This window comes from Cygnus olor, chromosome 1, assembly GCF_009769625.2.
Source record: "Cygnus olor isolate bCygOlo1 chromosome 1, bCygOlo1.pri.v2, whole genome shotgun sequence".
Lineage (NCBI taxonomy): Eukaryota > Metazoa > Chordata > Aves > Anseriformes > Anatidae > Cygnus > Cygnus olor.
Window position 1 is genome coordinate 63,943,992 of NC_049169.1, and position 22,979 is coordinate 63,966,970.

Genomic DNA, 22,979 nt, shown 5'->3' on the forward strand with positions numbered 1-22,979 from the left:
CGAAAACAACTTTCCTCATAGTATATCAGTTAGAAAACTTGCACTAGTGAACATGTTAAATATTGTCAGTACTATTTAAAAAAAAAAAAAAAGAGTGAGCATGCATTTCCAGAGTTGAATGCCCTTATTCAAAAAAAAAATGCTTGCAACCCTGCCATGAAGATCTGTCCTTTCACATGGCCATGTAGATCAGAACAGCCTTTGAAGTCATCTTGTGCATACTAAGATACGCTATTTTCTGTATTTGTTTTGTTTGGTTTTTTTTAACTTTTAAAGCTTGTGGAGTTTGAAGTGTTTACATAATATCTTCATTCCTTTGATGCCCAAGCTTCACCAGTAGATTCTGTAAGTTGATTTTGTATAAACGTTCCTTAACAAGACAGCCAATAGACACGTATAATTGCATACCATTTCGAAGGGAGAGATTCATAAATGGCTGATGTGTAGTTAGGAGTGGTTTTGAGGTGTAACCTTGGGACTGACTCGTACGTAGGAAAATCAGTTTGAAGATTGAGTGACTAGGTATTAGCAGGACAAGATGAAAAATGTTTTTGCCCTGCCAGCTGACCTCCTGCAGATTGAGGCGGGTTTTCCACAGAGAGGTGCTAGCAAGAATGAGAAAGGGTTATGCAATTTGTTGTTTTAATTTACATATTTATTCAAGTGCATCTTCCCAGTGACCTCCTAAAAGCCGAGCAGTGTCAGGTGACAGCACTTTGGCTGTCACTGATGTCTGCCAGGATGTCAGGCTGGCTTGTTCAGGAGCAGGAGGAGCCAGGCTGGGATCCCATCCGCACAAAAGCAATAGTAGGCCTACAGGAAAACAGGCTTCTTGCCTGATGCAAAGCCAGAGCGTTCCTACATATCTCTGTCACTTCACAGAGCGGGGCACAGGGGCTAGGAGAGGTGGGAAACAACCTGAGTCTTACCTAGGGTCTGCGTCTGGCGTTGGTCAGAGTGGAAATCTTTTACTTGCTGAAGCCAAAGCTGGTGAGAACATGATGGCTGTCACTGAGACCTGCTGCTGTAGGCAGCCATAGTGGAGACGTCCCTTTGGTCACGTTTGCCAACTGCTGGTGACGTGCCTGTGCACTGGGGCTGAGGGGAGCGGTTCTCTGTGAATAGCAAAGAGCAGCAGAAGTCACAGAGCCCCAGAACGGCCCCTTCTTGGGGGGCCAAATAACTCCCCTCTAGGCTGTGCAATGCACCTCGTACAATCCAGACGTCACCTTAAAACGTGTTCTTGTCTTCAGCCACTGACGTTAAATGAGATACGCTGCTTCTTCACAATAAGTTAACGCTCCTAAGGAGCTAGGTGTTAAGTACTTTTTTGCTCTTAAAAATTTAGGGGGAGCTGCCATAAATGCAGCAGCAGCTATAATACAGAAGAAATCACCTGGTTTCACAGTCTTTAACAGCTTACAAGCTGTTTATTTGAAAAATAATTTGCTCTTATCCAAAATCTGAAATACGAAATATTTTTGTGGCTCAGCTGGATCAAATTAAATTTCAGTTTAAAAGGTAATGCACAATATGTTTACTTGAACCACAATATTATGAAGCAATAAACTAGTGAATTAAATAGAAATCTAGGAAAACAATGAAATATAAAAATGCTAACTATACAGACTGTTTTAAGAACTGAATCTCCATTAGGCTTCTCTTTGGATTTTATTTTAAAACAGTCCTTTTTTATACTTGAGCACTATGAACTTCTGCTAGTGTGTAAGCAAGGTGAGTCTCTTGGAAAATACACTCAGCCTTAGAAGTAGTAGTGACTTTAACATAAACAGACAGGAAGCAAGTGAGAAAACCTCACCACAACGTTTCTTTGAAGTTCACTTCCTTTATTCTCTTTTTTCCTTGTAAAAAAAATGTATGCTTTTTATAGAATCAGAGTATTATTATCCTGTACTTTAGAGATAATTTTTGGTATCTTTTAATAAATGAATTTAATGATGGAATAGATCTAGATAAGATATGAATATTTATGCTCAGCAGTTTTTTCCTGGGGGTAATGAGTTTTGATGAATTAAGTAATGCTTTTGGCTTTTAAATACTGTCTTATTTTCAAAAAAGCATCTTACCATGTAACACTGTTTCTGATTTGTGTTGTCACTGCTGTCCTGGTGAACCAGATTCTAGAAGTGAAACACAGGAAGGTAATTCAATGTCTCTCTTGTTCTCTCCCCATGTAGATTACCAGCGCCTAATGACAGTGGCAGAGGGGATCACAACGCTGCTGTTCCCATTTCAGTGGCAGCACGTGTATGTCCCCATCCTTCCCGCCTCCCTCCTGCATTTTCTGGATGCTCCTGTTCCCTACCTGATGGGGCTGCAGTCCAAGGAGGGAACCGACCGCTCCAAGCTGGAGCTGCCTCAGGAGGTAAGCGTTTGCCCTTGGTGCTGTTCCTCTAAGGCACATTACTGGCACTGGTGTGAATCCCTGCTGGAAAATGACATGCTGTGCTAGGAGGTGTCTCTGGCACCATGAAAACTGTTTCCACAGATACTCTGTTTTCCAGTAGGGGAGAAGTAGCAGGAGAAGTCTCTGCAGTCCTCCGTGTACTTCTGAATTTAGCAAGTGTAGCAGCTAGTTGTACTCACTTCTAAGTTCTTCTACTACATGCTGGGATACTTAAAGTTTCTCTGCTTTTCCTACATCACACGCTTCAGCATGTTTTGTTACTCTTTGTCAGTGTCACAGTCCAGTTGCAGAGGGCTAAGGAGCATTTAATTTGGGGATGGTCTTTATGAAACTGGATCTCAGGTACAGTAGCTAGATGGTTTTAAAATTGTCCTTGTCGCCCTGTTGCCCGATGAGAAGTGTGCCTCATCCTGCCAGCCTCATCACACCCACAAGTAAAGACCTGCGTTCCTGTCTAGGTTGAGGTCTACCACTAGACCAGCACCCTGGCCTCAAATCAGCCAGAGCTGCATTAATATATGGCCTGTGAACCACTTAGAAACTCACTCCAGTGGTGATCTTTCACACTGAAGATTGCCTGTCCCATGTGCAATGGGACATGAGGACTTTTCCTTGTCTATCACTCTTTCCCCAGAGAAAATAAGGAAGGAGGGGTCATCCACTGACTCTCAGTGTTGAGGTCACCAGTGGTAGAAAGTGAAATAGAGATTTTTCCTATGTGGAATTTGACCACAGTGTTTAAAACTTCTTGTTTTCATATGGCCACTGATCACTTTCCACACTGCCAAGTCTTCGGGATATTGCTAGTCTGCTCTGCTTCCTTAATGTGACTGCTTTAGTGCCCATCTCTTGAGCAAGTTGGGTATTTTAACTTGGGTTTCTCCTTAAAATGGGTGTTTTCATAAGAATAGCTGTGTTACCACAGCACCGGCTGTCCATGCAGGGACCTCTCCAGGGGGCAGAGGCTTGCAAACAGGCACTCTTACTGAGCGGGCAGTGGGAGAACATGCAAGGAGAACATGCAAGAAGGAGAGATTATATGTGGAAGTGGAGGGATAAACACAGGGCAAGGATAATGTGGTTTTTAATATAGATTTATTTCAGCTGCTAGGTGGAGGTGACTGTTTCTGAGCTTAGGTAGCAGGTAGCATTGCAAATCAAATCTTACCTCTTGGATACAATGGCCCAATCACATGAAATTTGCACTGGTGTGGAAATGAAGCTGTTATCTAATAATGCTTTTCAGTAAAACCATATTAGTGTTACATCATTACTGTGGTGTTTTTTTTTAAAGTTATTAGTCATATGCTTTTAGTTAGCAGATTAAGCTGTCATTTTCATTAAATTAAAATTTTAATGTGATGGGTTTGCAGTGTCACTGGAATAACAAATTGAATATTTCCAATGAGGGAACAGTAATTGTGGGAGTGAAAAAACACCCTGTTAAAATGTTTAACAATTGGGTAAAAAATAACAGCCCAGCATTTAGAGGCACCAGAAGTCCCATAACTGTAGGAGAGGGAAAGGGGGGGCATTGAACTGGGAAGATCTTGAATCTCAAATTCCTCTAGACAACCAAAAAAATAAAATAATGTCCTTCAACATGCAAGCATGGAGGAAGCACTGTTCGCTTTAGCATTCCTTTATTGTTCAGGCCAGGGGCTGCCTTGTCAAGCTTTTGGTCTAAATATAAACCATTCGTACGTTAGAGATAAAAATTCTAACAACTGGCCATCATGCCGTCTTAAGGTTACTAATCCCTCTGCATTAACTTTAATCATCGGATGTTTTTGAAGAGAGAAGTGAGACCGATTCCCCAAGGGTGTTCTGAATCCAAATCTCATTTTTCAAATTTTGCAAATGATATGCAGAGCTGAAATTAAAAAGCCTTTGAAATGAAATATTGATAGATAAGAAGACAGTCCCTGAGCTAAGAAACCATACCAACGCATCCCTAACTCTTTAATAGCTACACAGTTAGCTAAAGCAAGTTGTTTTGTATGAAGAAATGCAGTCCAATTTACTATGAAAAAGTAAGCTGAAGGGGTACTTCTACCAAATGGCTACTAATACCCTTAGTCTGCAACATTTTGTGAGAAGCAAAGAGCAGTCAACATGCCTTAGAGAAGCTGGAGGAGCTGTGGCAGTGGCCGAGTCAGACTAACACAGACCTGCTCCTGCTGCCCTGTGGTGTATTCAGCTTAATGCCAGGGTGAAACCCTTCAGAGCTCAGCACCTTGAGAATCTGGCCTCTTTTAAGATTTTATTCAGCATGGTACACTCACTGAATTTCAGATGTAAGCCACAGTTCAGAACACCAGTTACTGTTTTTCACTCTACTATTATTCCTGAGGATGCACTTGCAATGTAATTAATTTTTATGTAGGGTGCTTCCCTCACCCCATTGACTGCTAGTATCTGCTCTGCTAGATTCATGTCTCCACTTAGCTTTAATCTTCTGGGCTGAGATCCATCTCCATGCACAGAAAAGCTGTCTGAGAGCAGTCTGTATCTCAGGCAAAGCAGCTTCCAAGATGAAAAGACAGAAGCAGGGGAATGGGGAAAGTGGGGAAACAGGGCTTGGTCTCCTGTGGACAAGGTATGTTCAGGCATGATCACAAAGGATTTTCATGGGACCCTCTTTTGTAGCTTTGCCCCTGCGTCGTCTTTCTGAGTGAAATCTTGTTCGTTGGTTGCACAACTACAGATGCCCCTGGTAAAATAAAATGCAGCCTGGGGATGTGGTGATTTACGCAGCTAGTGTTTACAGGGGCTGAGAAGGGGTGCTGCACATCTCACTTGCTGCTGCCTCCCTGGCTATGCTGGGAGGGGATATCAAGACTTTGCAACAGAAAATTTAGGATCTGCAAGTCCCAGGAGAATGAACTGGGGAGGCTTCACTGATGTATTAAATTGACCCTCAGCATTACTGAAGCCATACTTAAGTAAGTCTCTTGCAAATGTGTGCTCTTATCCTTTTGTCTGGAAATATTCTGGGAAAATAGGGCTACTTAGCACAGTAGCCCCCTCAATGCTGAGTGTCCATTGAAACTTTTCTTCATCTTCCAGGCAAACTTGTGCTTTGTGGACATTGACAACCATTTCATTGAACTGCCAGAGGAATTCCCCCAGTTCCCCAACAAGCTGGAGTTTATCCAGGAGATCTCCGAGGTCCTCCTGCAGTTTGGGATCCCACCGGAGGGCAATCTGCACTGCAGCGACAGCGCCACCAAACTCAAGAACCTGGTCCTTAGTGACTTGGTGAATGACAAAAAGAATGGGAACATCCCCGGCAATGCCCTCAATATGTACGAGCTGCTGAAAGGCAATGAAACCATTGCTCGCCTGCAAGCTCTCGCCAAGAGAACGGGCGTGACGATGGAGAAGATGACCATCACGGCTCCCCTGGAGGAAAAAGAGAAGGATGTGAAATTGCAGTGTGAAGAGGTGGAGCTGAGGGACTACAAACTGAACGTGCAGCTCCGGGAGGTGTTCGCCAACCGCTTCACGCAAATGTTTGCAGACTATGAGGCATTCGTCATTCAGGCTGCCCCCGATCTGGAATCGTGGCTGACAAACAGGGAACAAATGCAGAACTTCGACAAAGTAAAGATAGCTCTGTATTTATTTTTCCACCTAAAAGTGCTCTAGGAGGTGGGGGTGAATATCTGTGTCATGTATATGTAGCCTAGGTACTCTTTAATCCTCCCTTTCTTCAAAATCTGCCATTTTGATTACACAGGGCCAGGTCATCTGGCAAAGTAAATCGTGTGGATCTGCTGAGCCACTCAGAGCTGTCCTGGCATGCACCAGCCCTGTAAACAGACTGCTGCCTGACTGATGGGGGGCTTTCCTGTGGGTTTTCTGCAAGGGCAGCAACGGAAAGTGACTTTTTTTCTTTTCTTTGCTGAGAGGAGAGGTGCACACACAAGACAAAAAGCAAATCCACTTTTTCATGTTTTTTTATTTCCTAATCTCACAGTAATGCTTTTTGTTACCATGTAGTCTTGTTCCGTAGAAGGTTATCACGTCATTATGTCAGAAGAGTACTGTTATGGCTCCATTGTAGTGTGTACACAAGAGTGAATAGGAAGCTGAGATTAGAAATGGGGAAATAAGTAGAGTGTAGGTTAGCAAGAGGAATGAGAAATGTTTGGAAGCTTGCACAATTATTATTTCTGAATGACTTCTCAAAGTAGATAACGCTCTTAACCATCAGCTTTTATAGATACGAGTCCTACTCTGAGGAGAATGTCAGAGGGATAAATAGTAAAGAACAGGCTAAATATTGATTTCAGTCAGTTTTTTATCACACACACAAAAACAAAAAAATCACTACCATGCCTTCTATTGTTTTTGTTTGTACTTAGGTGTTGAACAGTAGCGGCTTTCAGAAGTCAGTGTTTTTTTATGCAGTCTCTGCTAGTACTTACACAATAAAATGGGCTTTTAAGGTGAGGGTTTTCAAAGCTCAGTTAGAGATTTAAGCACATGCTCAATTTAATTGGACTTTCAAGAACAATTGCGCTGCTTAACTTCACTGAGGAATATCAGCTGAAGAGCATTGTGCACCCCTAAATAAATATGACACCTCAGTAAGAGACCTGGTCCCAAGCAGGGGTGTGTGGAACCAGAGGTCCCTCAAGGGCACGCACAGGTTACACACAGCTTGTGCCTGCAGGCAGTAGCCACTAGACTGCTTTGAAACACATGGCAGTGCAGGTTGTGCTTCAGCAGCTCCATGTTCCCTTTACTCAAGCTGTCACAAAGCCTCCCAAGCTCCTTATTTCTCACAGTTGTGACCAGAGAGGTGACCCATGAGCCAAACCCCTCTGTAGCTGGATCCCATCCTCTCTGAGTGGTGTTTTTGTGGTGGCAAAGCCTTGTCCAAGCCTTCCTGATGGCTGCTGCATCGGTTCTCTGCTGTAGGATGGCTCGTCATGTCAGAGGACAGCCGGAGCGTGGCACTAACGCCCTGCTCTGTATTTCAGGCTTCCTTCCTCTCGGACCAACCTGAGCCTTACCTCCCATTCCTGTCGCACTTCATCGAAACACAGATGTTTGCAACCTTCATAGACAACAAGATAATCTCCCAGTGGGAAGAGAAGGACCCTTTCCTGCGAGTTTTTGACTCCCGAATTGAGAAAATAAGGCTGTATAATGTAAGGGCCCCTGCACTGCGGACATCCAACTATCAGAAATGCAGCACTCTTAAGGAAGCAGGTATGTTCGGATGGGCTAATAAAATCTTCAGAAGTACAATGTCAGCCACAAGGAGATACAGGTCCTCAGTCATGGGAGTGCTGCAACCAGTGAGGAAGCCTGAGCTACCTGCGCAGCACTCTGCAGTGTCCGTGGTTCCTTAGGCAAAAACTTCAGTGGTCTTTTACGAGCTGTAAATATCAGGAGCCTCTACTTTACCTCTGAGCTCACCCATTTGTTTTAAAAAAAAAAAAAAAAAAAAAAAAAAAAAAAAAAAAAGCTAAAACCTGGGATGCATGCGGAAACTCACTGCATCCCCTTCCAGGCAGCTCCTGTCCCACCACCAGCAGAACCTCCCCTCGCTGCGCTGGTGGGACCAGCATCAGCCACACCGAGGAGCTGAGCCCCAGTGCCTGGGCCACTCACCTCATCTCCCCCTTCCTGTAAAAAGGAAGGGGTTTGGGCACACACCATTTGGCCAGAGCTGTGCGGGACAGTGGGGATGTAATCCTGTGTGGCACATTTGGTAGCTCCAGCAGGAGATGTGCAGTGTTAGCAAACAACACGCTGTGTGCTCCGGATCAGGATGTTTTTTTCACTATAGTCACAGGACGTATTTTCAAATTACATTTGAGTTTCTTACTGTGCAAGTACTTATTTAATTTCCAAGTAATATAGGGAAATTACACTCTTCAATTCGTTGGGACACAAATTAATGAACTGAGGCAAGCACATTTCTTGTGTGTTTTTTTTTGTTGTTGTTGTTTTTAGTTTTCTAATTGCTTGAGAGCATTTTGCTTGTTACAAGTGTGACAAATAGAAAGAAATACTATATCTGGTTAACTCTTTCTGTTTAAAAACAATTCTAATTTACAGGTCGCCTGTCTATTCAACGTCTAGTTTTGGTAGATATTGTGGCACCGGAACCTCATTTTCTGTGTCTTGAAAAGCAGCGAACTGATAGTAATGCCAACTTTATTTCATATTTGCCACTCACACACATGGGCCCAGCACCACTCCAGCACTTGTTTGTTTAACCCACTATTTTCAGAACCCTTCAAACCTTCTGTCCCCACACTACCCAGCCATTATCTCCAAAATAAAACCTCCAAAGGGATTTTTTTTTTTTTTAGGGGGAAAAAAATACTGAAGTTGCATACTGAAGTTGTTAATTAAATGCTGCTCTTGCCCCACCGCCCCCCTCTCCCCTTTGGTTCGCAGCACATCTGACTCAGTGGTGAGAGGGTGACAGGTTTCATTTGTGTTCTGCTAGAGAGCGGAGGTGAAACCCTCGTGCCACATCATGACCAGACTCCACTGGTCTCAGTGGCACCGGGGTTCTTAGGGAGCCCTCTCCACTCTTGTCGTAGCCTCTGCCACGTCCAAATGTCTGCTTGTTGCCCTCAAGGCCTTGCTGGCTACCCGTGCTTTTTGACAGCCTGTCAGCCAGTACTAGCACGTCCACCCTCAGGAGGAGGATCACACAGGTGCCAGACATCTGCAAAACTCGGGGATCGCCCTGCTGCATCTGCCCAAGGAAATGTCTCTGGGGCAAAGCAAAGTGCCCAGTCCTCACAGGGGGCTGCTCCAGTCCCAGCCAGCCCCAGGCATCTCGACAGAAGGAGCGCTGAGGCCAAACACCGAGCTGCAGGGGAAGCTCGCACTGCCCTTGTCAGCTTGTAAACCAACACGTCCCCCGGTGGGCTCCCTCAAGTACCAGCTTGCCTAACAGCTAACCTGTTTGTCCAAGCACTACTCGTGTCCAGATAACCCCAAATAACAAAATAACAGCACAGGTGTTTTCTCCCTTAAGTGTTGGATTTCAGGGAGTAAGATGAATTTTTAACTTCTTAGAGACTTACTCGGGATCAGAGCATGACTGCTTGTTGTAGCACATGTAGCTCACTGATGGGGTTGCTGACGTGTGGGTATAACTTGCAGCCCAGTCCATCGAGCAGCGGCTGATGAAGATCGATCACACAGCCATCCACCCGCATTTACTCGATATGAAGATTGGTCAAGGGAAATACGAACAAGGGTTTTTCCCAAAGTTGCAATCAGACGTCTTAGCAACGGGACCTACCAACAACAAGTAAGCATATTTTTTTATTTTCTGGAATTGAAAGTAGGTTTTTCTTATGAAAGGTCCACATCAATGGACAGCAGTCTCAGTTTTGGATGGTTTCTGGCCAGTGTAAAGAAACCTTAGCAACTCTTTCCTTTTCTGGTTTCTACCAGCTAATTCTGAAGTTACAGCCATAGTTTGGGTTACACTAGAAAGTATTAGTTCTGGTTTTGTGAAGGTTCCTCTGTACTATTTTCTGCTCTAGTGGTGAGTACCATGTTTCCTCATACATATTTTTAGTTTTATCATTGTCATAATAAATTTAAAATTAGTTTTCTGGTTTGCACTAAATAGGATAATTTGGAAACCCAAGCCAAAATTCAGATTCTGAAATAAATTCTGGTATTGAAGCCTCCACATCACCATGCAGAAGGGAATTAGTGCCGTCTCTGTTCCTCTCTTTCCTTTAACTATTATTATATGCCCCAAAGATTTTTGTAGCATTTTCAGTTTCCAGATTGGAGTAACCTGGAACAACAATTCAGTGAGGTTGGAGAGTATGTGGTTCTTTTTTTGGTGACTATTCTGATTCCAGTTAGGCTCCGTGCTGTGCTTTGATATGAAGGTATGGCTACCTATAGCTGTGGAATTGAGCATATCATTATGTAGTTAATTTGCCTAATGTAAAATGAGAACCTGTAGCAACAAATTAACATGATTTCTATATCAATATAATGTGGAGTAAGTGCTGTAAGTTACATTTTTCCTTCCCCCCAAGCCCAGAAAGAGATTATTTCCCCTTCTTCCTTAAAAAAATGGAATTATTTGTGCATCAGTGATTACTGTTTACAAAATGACTAGCTCAGACCCTAACTTCCAGTTTCAGTGGTAGGTCAAGGTAGAGCACAGATAAATGTGAGAGTCCAAGTTTTGAAAGCTAGCTCTTCTTTGCACACACGCTGCTCTAAGATCCTCTGTGAGGTTCCCACTCAATTCTATTTATACACCTTTTGTACCCCCAGTGCTAGCTAATCCTATTTTATTCACCTGCTATGCAAAACACTTGCAAATGTTAAAATAAGATATCCGTAAGCACTGAATGTTTAAAGAATTGCAATTAGTTTTTGAGTTAATACCCACAAAAATAAAAGGAGGAATGCTTATTTCAAAGTTCTTTGTAGTCATCTTGCAAGCAAAGATGGAAGTTTAAAGGTAATGCTTCCTTGAGAAACTGAGGATTTCTTCAACTTCTGGAAGATGTGTTTAGCAGTCTGTCTTTTATTCTTACACCAAGTTTCAGTTTTATAGTGTCAGCAACAGCGTGAGCAGGCTCAGCCTGCTCCAAGTTACTTGTATGTTCAGGCTCTGTCACAGAATCTTACTGATTCTGTGAATAAGCATTAAACTGAAAACAGTTTTCTTTGTGCCTTTTAAGATACTTCTGTTAGATTTGTGCCTATTCTAAAATGTGACTTTAACTCCTTGAGTGATAATTTTTGATTTAGCTGGTTCTGGTCCTCAAATTGCAGCATGTTTCAGAATTTGTAAATACAAAAATCCCATTACTTACTGCGAAGTGATGTCAAAGTGACAAATGTTTGGAATTCCTCCAGTTGTATATTGCCAAAAAGGTTTGTAATTGGAAAATCTCAAGACCGTCTGTTTATATCTTTTTGATTCCTGGCATTTTATGTGAGCAGCTGAGAGGACTCTCTTTCTCTCCCATTTAAGACGTGATTCTGCTGAATTTACACCCACAGATACAATAGATAGCCTTTTCATGCTCTCTGCAAATACAGTATAATTCTTTTGACCACAAAATCGATTGAACTGTAGTCTTCCAAAATTAATTTGAATTTCCCAGTATATGCTTCTTGGAGATATGTTATATTTGCACACAGGCCTTAGCCTTTGAGTATGGGCATGTGGGAGGAGAACATTTCAGCTTCATTCTCAGGCACTTCGGATGTAGCGTGTGTGTATACACATGCTCATGTGCTGATGAAATTAATGCAAAAGATATTAATTAATATGTAGATCAGAAATAATTTTGCAGACTTCAATTTTATATAGTGAATTTTGTCCTGAATGTTGTAAGAAAGTGTATTTTCAGGAGAGAAAAATCATTCCCATGCTCCACTCAGTTGTTCTTGGACAGTAGCAAATAAACTACTTCAAAGCTATTTTAATGGAAACCTGTCCTCGCTGGCTAGCAATCAGTTTTTTATTGTTTCCCTTTATGGACAAATAAGCTAACAAACATATAACCAGAGCTCATAATATTTGCTAGCTATTCTCTTCCTGTGCTGGGACAGAGCGGTGAAGGTACCTCTCTCACAGTCACGGGGCTGTTATAAGTATCATATTATATCTAGGTCAGGAATATAATGCAAAGAACAAATATTTTTAGTTTGTTTAGTCCTAGGTCCTTTGTGTGATCCCAGACAACCATGTTGCTTGGACAGGCGGAAATTGTGTTTGGAAGAGGAGGTGTCTGGCTCTTGCTTGCTGGCCACGGCAAGCAGGTCTTGGGGACGGAGGAAGGGCTGACAGTCACGTTGGATCACTCCACCTAAACGCAGCTGGGAACAAGCGTTGGTCACATTACCATGTATAAGTGTTAAAACACCAAGGTCTGTCATAAAGCGAAGTCTAATAATGTTTCATCTGTCAGCCTGCAGCCACGCTCAGCAGCCTGCTTTGCCCTACTTCTGTCACTCTGCTGCTTCTTCCCTCTCCCCCCAAGATGTCCTTTAGGAGGCTGGACAGGAGGGTGGACCTGTGCTCCTCTGGCCCTAGCCAGCATTACACTTCTTGCTGCTTTTGCTCATCTGCTTGCTCAGTGTAAGTTGGGAAGACAGCCCCTTTTACATGAGCTCCTTTTCTGGCCAGCTCATGCAGGCTGCAGGTGCCTGCTTGGTGTCTTCGGGGCTGATCTGTACCTTCTCCCCCAGGGTGGTCAGGGAATATTGACTTGCTCGGCTAAGCAAAACCTCCCTGACAGTAACTCCAAATTTAATTTTTCATTTCTTTTCAGTAAGGTTAAAAAGAAACCTCCACCATCAACAAAACTCCATATATTTGAAGAATAGGCTCTCAGAAATACAGTAATTATAGTAACTACAGTAAATACCCTAATCATCTTTTTGATCAAAACTGCCAGAACACGGAAAGACTTTGACTGCAGAATATGTAGACCTAAACTTAAGCAAAACATGGTAACTATTGTGTCCAAATATTTGTATAAATAAAAATAAATATATTTTTATATAAGGAAAAGAGCAATTCATCCCACCAACAGCAATTAAGGGGAAAAAAATCCAACCACAAAGCACAATTCTGTCCCCTTTCACATCAGGCAGCAGTGTCCTGCTTGGGATACTCTCTCTGCACTCATCCCCTTTGATACAACCCCCACTTCATAGGAAAACTTTCTGAATCTGCAGGCAGCAGCTGCAGCTTTCTATGAGTTCAAAAATGTCCTGTCCACACTGCTGTAACCTCCTAAAACAGTGGTTTCTGCAGAAGTCCTCCTAGAAAATGTCCCAGGAGGAAATGGGCTGCAGCCACTTAGGCAGTGTGTCTACCAGCCTGGAAAAAAGCATCAGTTTCCAGAATTGTCCTTTCCTTTTTCAAACACCAGCACCACATTGTGGTTTCTACATATTCCCCTCTTCTTTCCCATGTATTTTTTCTGCCAGGCTTTTGAAATTTTATCTGGGATTCCACTGGCTGATAATTTTGCAACAATTCAGGAAAGTAATTTGAATGACAAAAAGACAAGCTGCATAAACACTTCATGGTTTGTGATTAGCTAATTGTTAAATGATGGTGAATATGCTTACAGTGCAGAATTAGAACAATGAAGCAAGCTGTGTTTTCAATCTAATTGATTACCTTGTAACTTAATTTGTACTAAGAAGCTTGATAAATGAGATTAAATTTTGCAGAGGAAAACACTGATTGCACATCAAGCATGGGAATATATTAGCACTGGCAATTTGTAGTGCTATCCACAAAGAGCAACTGATTTTTATTTATTTATTTTTTATCTTTAGAGGGAAGGTTTTGCTTTGTTACACACTTACAAAAAGGCTTAGATTATCATTTTTGTAACCTTCCTCTTCATTTAGCTCTGTTTTTTTTCCACATTCTTTATCTATGCCCTGCTTTCACCCTTACTTGCTTTCCTGACCTGTGCATTTCCCCTTTTCTGGCCACTTCTCTCTTCTGAGTTCTTTCATTCGTATTCTGGCATCCTGTGAACTTGGTGCTTTTGTCTGTCCTCTGTGTCCAGTGTTACCTGCAGTCACCCTCAGAAGAGAGCACAGTGCAAGTCTTCCAGCACAGATCCCTCTGTAGTTTGCCTCCTGACCTCGGGGTTTAGCTAAGTGATACATTCTTCTTACCTGTAAAGCAGATTTCAAAAAAATTTCCTTGCTTTCTGCAGGTTTTTGTTCCTGTGCTGCATTTTGCTGACATCATCACTATGTCAGTATTTATTTGTAAAAATTATGCATTGAGAATGTACAAGATTGGTTCATCTTTGTGATGCAGGTTATGGTGCAACTTGTGTGAGCACAGCCTTGTGGCCTCCATCACCACCACTGCCTTCATGCTGGGAGCTGCCCAGGTTTTACCCGCCCATTAGTTTTCCTAATTTTTAAATAGAACTACTGCTTGCTTATTCAGTAAAGTTAATGTGGCTAATGTTTTTAAAGAAAATATGATTTATGTTATGCAAAGCAGTATCCTTTTGTTGAATCTGTATATGATGATAGAGTTCATTCTGGCTTTAACCAATTTATTTTTTGTGTGACAAATGACCTGTCTCTCCTCTAACGAGTACTTCTTACTATATGTGCTTTTTCTACCTCCTGACATGCTGGGTACTGTTTTAAGGCTGGCAGGCTTCACTGAAGTTTTTTTGTTTCTTAAATCAAGCCAGATAATTGCACTTTGAAGTGGTAGAGAGTAACATCTCTGCAGTGCATCTGAGTAAGACATGAGTCAGCACTGAGCCATCCACACACAACACTGATGTTATTTAAACTTGGTGTTTAGTGAAAGCTCACCTTTTAAGTATGAAAATCTGAAACAAGTGGTACAATAATTGGTGGTACAATAACATTAGGTAACCTAACAGAGCAAACCACTGACAGGTGCAATGGAAATGTTAACCCTTTGTGTTACATACATACAAAATACATTCATTTTTGAGAATATAATGTGACTGACTTCGACAATAAGTGCTTTAAAACATTTTCTGAAATATGAATTTCATATTATGGGAACTTGAAACTGGATGAGCGTGCTGATCCTTGGCTCAACCAGTGCAAGGCAGTAAAAGGGCAATTAACTTATTTCAGTTAATATATCATTTTATAATAACTATGCAGAATTGAAGTTCGCAGGGAAATATGACCTTCCTTTTAATTTGTTTGGTCCAACATGGGTTTGACGTGCAATCTCAGTGTAGTCCCACACGAACTGCTCCTTAGCCTGAGCAGATTACATGTGCAGTTTGTGTTTAATGCCTGCAGACTGCATGCCTGCTTTTAGGGTTGTTGGAGGCATGGTACATCTGTGTGCTAAGTTATGAATAGAGAAACACGGTCAGATAATTCCTGTATGTATGTAAAAGGTGTATTGCCATGATTTGCAGACCTAAATAGCAGTCTGCCTCGGGAGATGATCTCTATGAGGAGATTTATGTTCTGTCCTGTAGACAAGTGCATTCATTTCCTTCCACCTCTCTCTTTGTTATCAATGTAAATTGATTGTAAATTACTGTAGTGATTTTCATGGCAATGGCTATATTAGTTAAATCAGTTTGTGACTGAAGTTGTCTTTGAGATGCCTCTCACGTTCTTGTTCTCTGGCAGCATGTTACACCTACTGCAATGTATATTCTGCCCTTTGCACCCGTGGCTTGTTTGGGTAGGCTTCATTTCTTCATGCCTTCATGGAGCTTTGAATTGAGGAGGAGGAAAGGGAGGCAGTGGGAGAAAGAGATGAACACATGGTTGCAGTACAGCACGTCCAGGCTGCTGTTCTGCTAGACTGGTTTCTGACAGTTCCGTTTTGATGCTGACTGTATTTCCATTTTTATTACAGAAATCAAGCATCACAGGTTAAGTGTTGTGTTGTACAAGTGCCATCTTGATAGTTCCTCCACCCTCTGCAAACCTACTCCTGTGCTTGCTGGGTCTAATGTGGTATCAGACGATACTGACTTTCTTGTTGACCTTACAGTCTTGATGTTGAAGACACTTCCAGTGAAGAGTCTTTTGTTTATTTTCTCTATATTGAGCAGCACACGGTCTTCCCTGGTCCCTACTCTGAAATATCACTGCTTTTTCGCAGTCCCTGAGGGGAAAGAGCATTTGTCTTTGGGCACGGGCATCAGTAGATGAGGACAGACTACCAAAAAGAGTTTTTTCTTGCTGCTTCACATAGGCAGCGTGTCTCTGGGCTCTCTGCACCACAGCACCTGAGCTGCAGCTGCTTTGCCCCCAGAGACTTGGTGCTTGGAGCAACACCTCTGCTGTGGGGAATACATGAAACAAGCTAGTAGCCCGTGCTCAGGGCTCTGCAGGTGAAATAATAATAATATTTAAAAAAATAGGGAGGGGGATTTCTTCAGGTCAGGGCATAGTTGGGCGGCAACACCTAGGCTGGGCAGCTTCAGGACCAGCCAGGGGGGCTTTGTCTCCTCTGGCAACCACTCCGTAGAGATGTGGGCACTCGTAGGGTGACCAGGAGGTTTAATGGAAAAGCCCAAGGGTCAGGGATCAAAACAAGCACACATTTGCATGTGTAAGCGCAGCTTTCCTCTCTTGGTCAGCAGCACCAGCCGAGGTGTGAATGAGGCAGCCGGCCTATGGCAGGGCCAGGAGAGGAGTCCAGCTCCAGACACCCAAATGTGATTTCAGCAACCCCCAAGGAGGTGGGGAGGGCTTTTAGCCCCTTTTGGAATCATTTGGAGTGGCTGAAGGGCAAAAATGTGATCTATGCTGATGAGGGGCTGAGGGAATGGTTATTGTGATATTTAAGCATTATTCTATGCAGCCCGGTAAAGAAAAGGCTTTAAAAGATTTAGCTGCTTAATGCTGCCTATCTGCTGTTAGATCTTCACCAAATCTCCCAGAGAGATTCAGAGCAGCATCTGAATGCACAGACCTCACCCAGCACTCGATAGCTTCTCTTCCCTAGCCTGGCGGCTGGGGAAGAGGGGCCATGTGGCCTGCTGCACATGTAATTGCTCCACCTAATGAACAGCAATTTCTTCCTTCAGAAGTGGCTAATGATCTTTACGGTTGTATGCTGAAAATGTTCAAATAGTTCTGATTAATAATCTGGAGAATGGCCTGTGCTGTCTCCCAGTTGGCTGGAATTAACTGAGAATGCTTTAATGACAGTGTATTACCTGTAATTATTCTGTGGGTTTTATTCCACTTTCACCTTCAGTGAGACGTGTTCTCTCAAAGGACGCCTGTAGTAATTCCTAAATCTTCCAGTAACTGCGGAAATGCAAGTGGAAAGGGATCAAATCTTTGTCTAGAATTCAGAATATACAACATGAATTACAGCAAAAAAAAATATGATAAAGACAATACATGATTCATAACTTAAATTTAGGTGTATTATTGGCATTCTGTTGTGTGAAAAGTAAGCTTGGTATTAACTTGCAATAAATGGGAGGTATCTAGAGCCAGGTAGCTAAAGTCAATTCTAATTCTGCTATCCTCTGTTTCAAGGGGTTGGGTTTTTGCTATATTTCAACTTGCTGAGACTATCAGAATGCCTTTTTCTTCGCCTCTCAGTCATCTGATGAGGCGTTGGGTGTTGCTTTTGCAAGGAATGTGATGATTTATTAAAGTCACAGGTTGTATATTTTTAAGATTTCTGAGGAGGTGCAGAGACACTTATGTCAGTAATGCGTTCCTCTGAGAAGGTATAAGTGCCTCCTGTTCAGACACCTATTGGGCTGTTTCATTTACTTACAACAGGCTTGAGGCTACAGGGTTTTATAAATAAATTTCTTGTCATATGGGATGGTGAAGTGCTGAACCATAATTATGTGCAGACCCAGGTGTTTATTTCTTACTTTGCACTTCTTTTCTTGATATTATTTGGAAGGTGGGAAGAGACTTCAATTCTGACCATAAAAACTTCAGTTCCTGTGACTTTTTTTTAACCTTTTGGACCCAGACAGCCAAAATTTGGTCTTTGATTGCCTCACTGGAGGAATTGGTGGAGACAGTTAAGTACATGTCTTGCTCTCCGGAAGCTGGAGGCCTCAGATGAGCAGGGTTACATCCCTGCACTTCTCATGGGCCTCCTGCACCTCCCCAATGTCTCGTCAGCCATTTCACGACCCAAGTCCAGCTCCGTGCAAGCTTCTCCTCCAGGCTTGCATCCACCTACACGCTGCTAGCCCAAAATCCTTGCCCAAGTAGTTCAGATCCTGTTTGTATATGCTCCTGTTTGGGACGCACGTGGAAATGGATGGGTGTGGGGTCTGGTGACTCCTGTTCCTGCAGATACCCACCTGTGTGGAGAGGCTCACCAAGCAAACCCTGCTGCATTTTGCTCATTAACTTCTGGGTGCAAGAGAGAGGCAGAGGGGACTTCATGAAGACACTGAAGGGCTTACAGGCCTTTTTTATTATTATTTTCACTGCATTTATTTCTTTATTTTAATAAGCACAGCCACAGTAATTTATATCATTCTGAAGATGTAGCCTTCATGTGAGTTAAAATACTTCTTTTTAATGCTTGATAGGTTGTTTTATGCACAGTTATTTTAGCTTTCCTCTATAAATAATGTATTAACTTATTTATTCTCTGCACCAGTTGAACATTTTTGTTTGCAAGGATTTGACAGAATGCTATGTTATTATTAGAAACCCTGCAATCACTTGAGATTCTGAATTCGTTGGCACGGAGTTATCTTGTGTTCTGTTACAGTATCTGGCACAAAGAAGCTTGGATGTTTGGGAGTTGTGGGGTTGCTCAGTTTCAAACCTGGTTACCTAGCTCCTGCTTTTGGGCAGCAGCTTCAGATGAGAAAAACGTTGAGTTGGACATAAACTAAGATGTAGTAAAAATAGAATTTTTGTTATTTAGAATTATTTAGAATTGTTGCTATTTAGAAATATGATGGGAAAAAAAGAAACATGGTGAAGACAGCAACACGATTAATCCCAGGAATGTCAGTACTGCCGATATCCTCTAGACATAGGTGCTCCCAGTATCACAGTAGTTACTGTCACGGTGACGACATTTCTTGTGGTACTTCCACTGCAGGAATTATTCCAGAAACCTCACAGAAGAGCAATTTTTTTAGAAGTTGTTACTCAAAACATACCCTTTTTTTGTGTTTACACAGCCACCATTTCTATCAAACGTCAGCAAATGCAGCAAGCAGGGGCATTGCTGGGTGCCTACACACAGCAATGTCCCTCGTGGTGGCACCAGTGCTGCGGCAGGCGCTGCCTCGCTTAGGCAGGCAGCAGGCAGGTGTCCACCAGGTCCGCTGGGTGCCCGGTGGCTTGTCACCTGCCCTGCGGGTCTGTTGGGTATCCTCCAGCTCTGCATACAGGCTCTCCCTTCCAACCTTTTCCACTCATGTGTTTTCTCTCTCTCCTTCTGACTTCCCAGCCGTTGGGCCAGTCGCAGTGCCACCACGCAGCGGAGGAAAGACCGCCTCCGGCAGCACTCGGAGCACATCGGGCTGGATAATGATCTGAGAGAGGTAGGTGGCATCTGTGGGCAGTGCGACCTGTCTGTCCCTGAGGTGAGGCTTGGACAAACAACGCATTGCTGCTTCGGGTAGTCCTCTTGCTACCCTAAGGTTTATGTAGGGTCTCCAGCTGTTTAAATGCTGCTCTTCACAGGTATTTGTATGTGCTGTACAATTTCAATGCACACAATGTAAATAATGTACTTCTGTTATTTTGGAATAAGACAGTCCCTTTGTCATCCGGGAAAAGCTTATTTGCTGATACAGACCCCTGTCGTGTAATGGCACGTGAAGAGCAGAGCCCTGGTGCCTGCCTGGGTGCAGCGTTGGAGCTCTGCCCAGCGTGAAGGTCTCTGGAAAAGCCAAGTCCTTGAATAAATGTCAGCTTTGTAGAGGCAAATGAGGCAGGACTTTTTCTTTTTTAAAAGGATTTTTTTTGCCTTATGTGGTTACTGACATGAGTAAGCCCATTTGAAAGGTTAAGACTTCGAGGTCTTTTTGTGCCTGAAGCTTGGGAACTCCCACACATCTTGTAAATGTTAGTCACATGCATGCATTTCTTTCCCATCTTTTCAGTTTCTTGTCCATCATTAAGTATTTTCTGCCATATTTTTCCATTGATGTCCATGTGCTTCTTTTGTATGTCACTAGCAAAAATAAAACATTCGTGCTGTTTTGTAGTACGTCTTGCTATATAATGTTGACCAGTGTTGACATTTGCAATTAAAAAGCTCAAAGGAGTCAGTGGACTCTTGAACCTCAGCTTCCAACAGTGTTTCATGGAAACACAGCAAAACAGCATTTGTGAATGTTTGCTGTTTCTGCTAGGATGACTTTGCAAGTATATTTTAAACTGTGCCTTGTGTGTTTATCTCAGCAGAGCCTTTTCAATACTTTGTCATGTATTTACTTTCTTCTTTTTGGCTGTGGATCATATGCATGCTTCTCTTGCTTTGTTTCTCTTTCTGGCTGTTCTGCCATCGGGGCATCTGCCTCCTCTTAGCCCTCGGAGGAGCTTTTGCTTCGCCAGAACTCAATGGCCTTCTGGGAGTGGGACCAGGGGCCACCCCCTCCTGCACGGCCTCCTAAAAAATCCTTCTCTGAATGCTGCCTGGTATGTTTTAGTTTTTCTTGTTGAAAGCTGCTTTTGAGGTCTTAGTGTAAGGAACCACTGTCTTTGCTGCATCCCAAACCTCTCCCTTTCTCGTAGAGTACGAGCACATCCCTATAGTGCTTGGAAGTGTGGTTATAATCAGAAAAGTAGTTGGAAACCAGCTCCCAGCTTCCACGCCAGCTCCCTGGCAAACATGACAGTTGTGAGACTGAAAGACAAGAATTTTGTTTTGCTTCCTTTTTCCCATGTTGCTTGGTTGGCAATTCAGCTTAGGGTGTCAAATCCAAAAAAGCGTCACTTTGACTGCTGGATCTTCCCATCCCAGCATGGAGGAGGGTGGTGGTGTGTGGTCGCTGATGTACAGGCAGAGAGTATTCAGTTAGTCCTATTGTCCCACACTCATTCTCCTGTTGAACTCTTAAAAGTTTAAAAAAATAAATAAATTTAATAGCAAGACATGCAATAAATAAAATAAGATTATCATTTTTTTGCACTCTTCAGACTATAACCACATTTTATTTATACCTTTGCCTTCACAAAGAAGTATTAGATTTCCTATTTACATATTCTCTGTATTACGTTTTCACTGTTCTCACTGCCAATTTTTGCACCAAATTAGATGGAAGTCACTTTTGCGATTGCTTGCTGAACAATGTGCTTTCATCAGCTGTGATTTTTATTCCCATATGCAGTAGTTTTTCAACTATTTCTAAGTTCTTACAGTACCAGTGAAACTGTAATTACCTAGCTGAGTACTTACTAACTAGTTGAACACAGCTTTCTATGGCAGAACCCTTCTTTCTTGTCTGACCCGTTGGACTGATGTGAAGTGGTTGTAGGGTGCCCTGTCACTGTGCACTGCTCAGCACCCCCAAAGCCCAGCCAGCAGCAGTGCTAAGTCGCTGGAGGAGCGTGGTCTGGTCCTCTTGGGGGAAGAGCAGTCATTGTCATGTGCCATCAGTTCACCCCAGAGAGGCAGCATTAATGAGATGAAAACATACATTTGGAAATTCACAGGTCTTGCACAAAAATGGAGCATTCCAACATCAGGCTCTGAGCACGCTGCCTCAAGACTGTTTTCTTTGGCCACGTCCTATTATTTAACTGTTATTAACACAAACTTTATGAATAGTGTCTGGGAAATTTTTTGATAGGCTTCCCATTTTCACACCTAAATGTGGTCAACTTCTTAGCTTTGCTCAGCATGTAGTCCTCTCACAGGTGTTAGGGCGGGTGACACTTCTTGATGGGCTTGACTTTTTTGTTTTATAACAAACAAACAAAATCCAACCCCGGAACAGCAAGACAGTGAAGCAAAGAGGCTTAAAAGTCTTTTCTCATAGCTTGGATCTCTTTTTAAAAAGCATGCCAGTTATTGTACATTCTTCTCAATTAGCACCCCTACAGTAAAAACAAGGATGATCCTAAATGTCAGTTTCATTTGAAATGAGCTTCACTTGTAATTAAGAAGTTAATTGAGAATAAAATCAAGTCTGTTTTTTCCCACATGAACTATTCAGACGCAAAGTAAGGGGTGAAATCTTTCTCCTTCACTAGATGCATTTCTGCTTCTTGCAAATTCTTTTCAAAGTTTTTTTTTCCATTCATGTATGGTCTGGTCAAGAAACTAGACAAATGGCTTTTTACTTATTAGTGAAGGTCAAATAACAATGGAATGAAACTTTTCTTGATATTTTGATTTTGTTGCTGAATGAAGGTTTCACGCTTTTATGCACGTGGTGTGGCTAACTTTGTGCTAGTGGCTAACAGCACAGTTCACTAGCTAGTGTTGACTGCTCTGATACCACACAGGAAAATATCTGCCTCTTTGTGTTGTCATAAGGGAGCGTTCCACTTCTTCAGCCTGACACTTAAGCATCAGACAAATCATGTTTTTACTAGCTTAACAATAGCTCATTCCTTTTCACCAGCATCTGCTTGCCTAGGATTAGGATGAGGAGAACCCCTCTGATTTGCAATATCTAAAATTATTCTGCTTATTTTTAGAAATATATGCAGGAGGCAAGGAGTCTAGGAAAAAATTTAAGGCAGCCCAAACTCTCAGACCTCTCTCCAGCTGTGATTGCACAGACCAACAGTAAATTTGTGGAAGGATTGCTGAAGGAATGTCGCATGAAGGTAAGTCCTCCCTCATCCCTCTGCAGGCTCTCCCATTGCTTATGCTGAACATAAATAGCATCTGCATGTTGTATCCTGAATTCCTTCACGGCTGGAACAGCGTTGTTCTGTTGGTCTACCGGGCTATTTACAGGGTGGATATCCCTTTGCGTTATATTTTTCAACTGCTAAGAAAAGAAGAAAATGTATTATCCCTCTTCTGTTTATGCAGTCCAAGTTGGTGGGAAGAGTAAAAAGGGCAGGAAGGAGAATCAGGATGATCTCAAATATTTTAAGGAGGATT

General features: G+C 42.5%; 1 protein-coding gene across 1 annotated transcript in view; it reads left to right on the plus strand.

The window, feature by feature from the left end:
* DENND5B (DENN domain containing 5B) overlaps positions 1-22,979 on the plus strand; it is a 106,720-nt gene that overhangs the window by 65,718 nt on the left and 18,023 nt on the right. The window contains exons 4-9 of the mRNA XM_040561769.1: positions 2,199-2,386; positions 5,498-6,034; positions 7,420-7,651; positions 9,572-9,722; positions 19,362-19,455; positions 22,565-22,696. Coding sequence (XP_040417703.1) covers positions 2,199-2,386; positions 5,498-6,034; positions 7,420-7,651; positions 9,572-9,722; positions 19,362-19,455; positions 22,565-22,696 — 1,334 coding nt within the window. The remainder of the gene's footprint in view (positions 1-2,198; positions 2,387-5,497; positions 6,035-7,419; positions 7,652-9,571; positions 9,723-19,361; positions 19,456-22,564; positions 22,697-22,979) is intronic.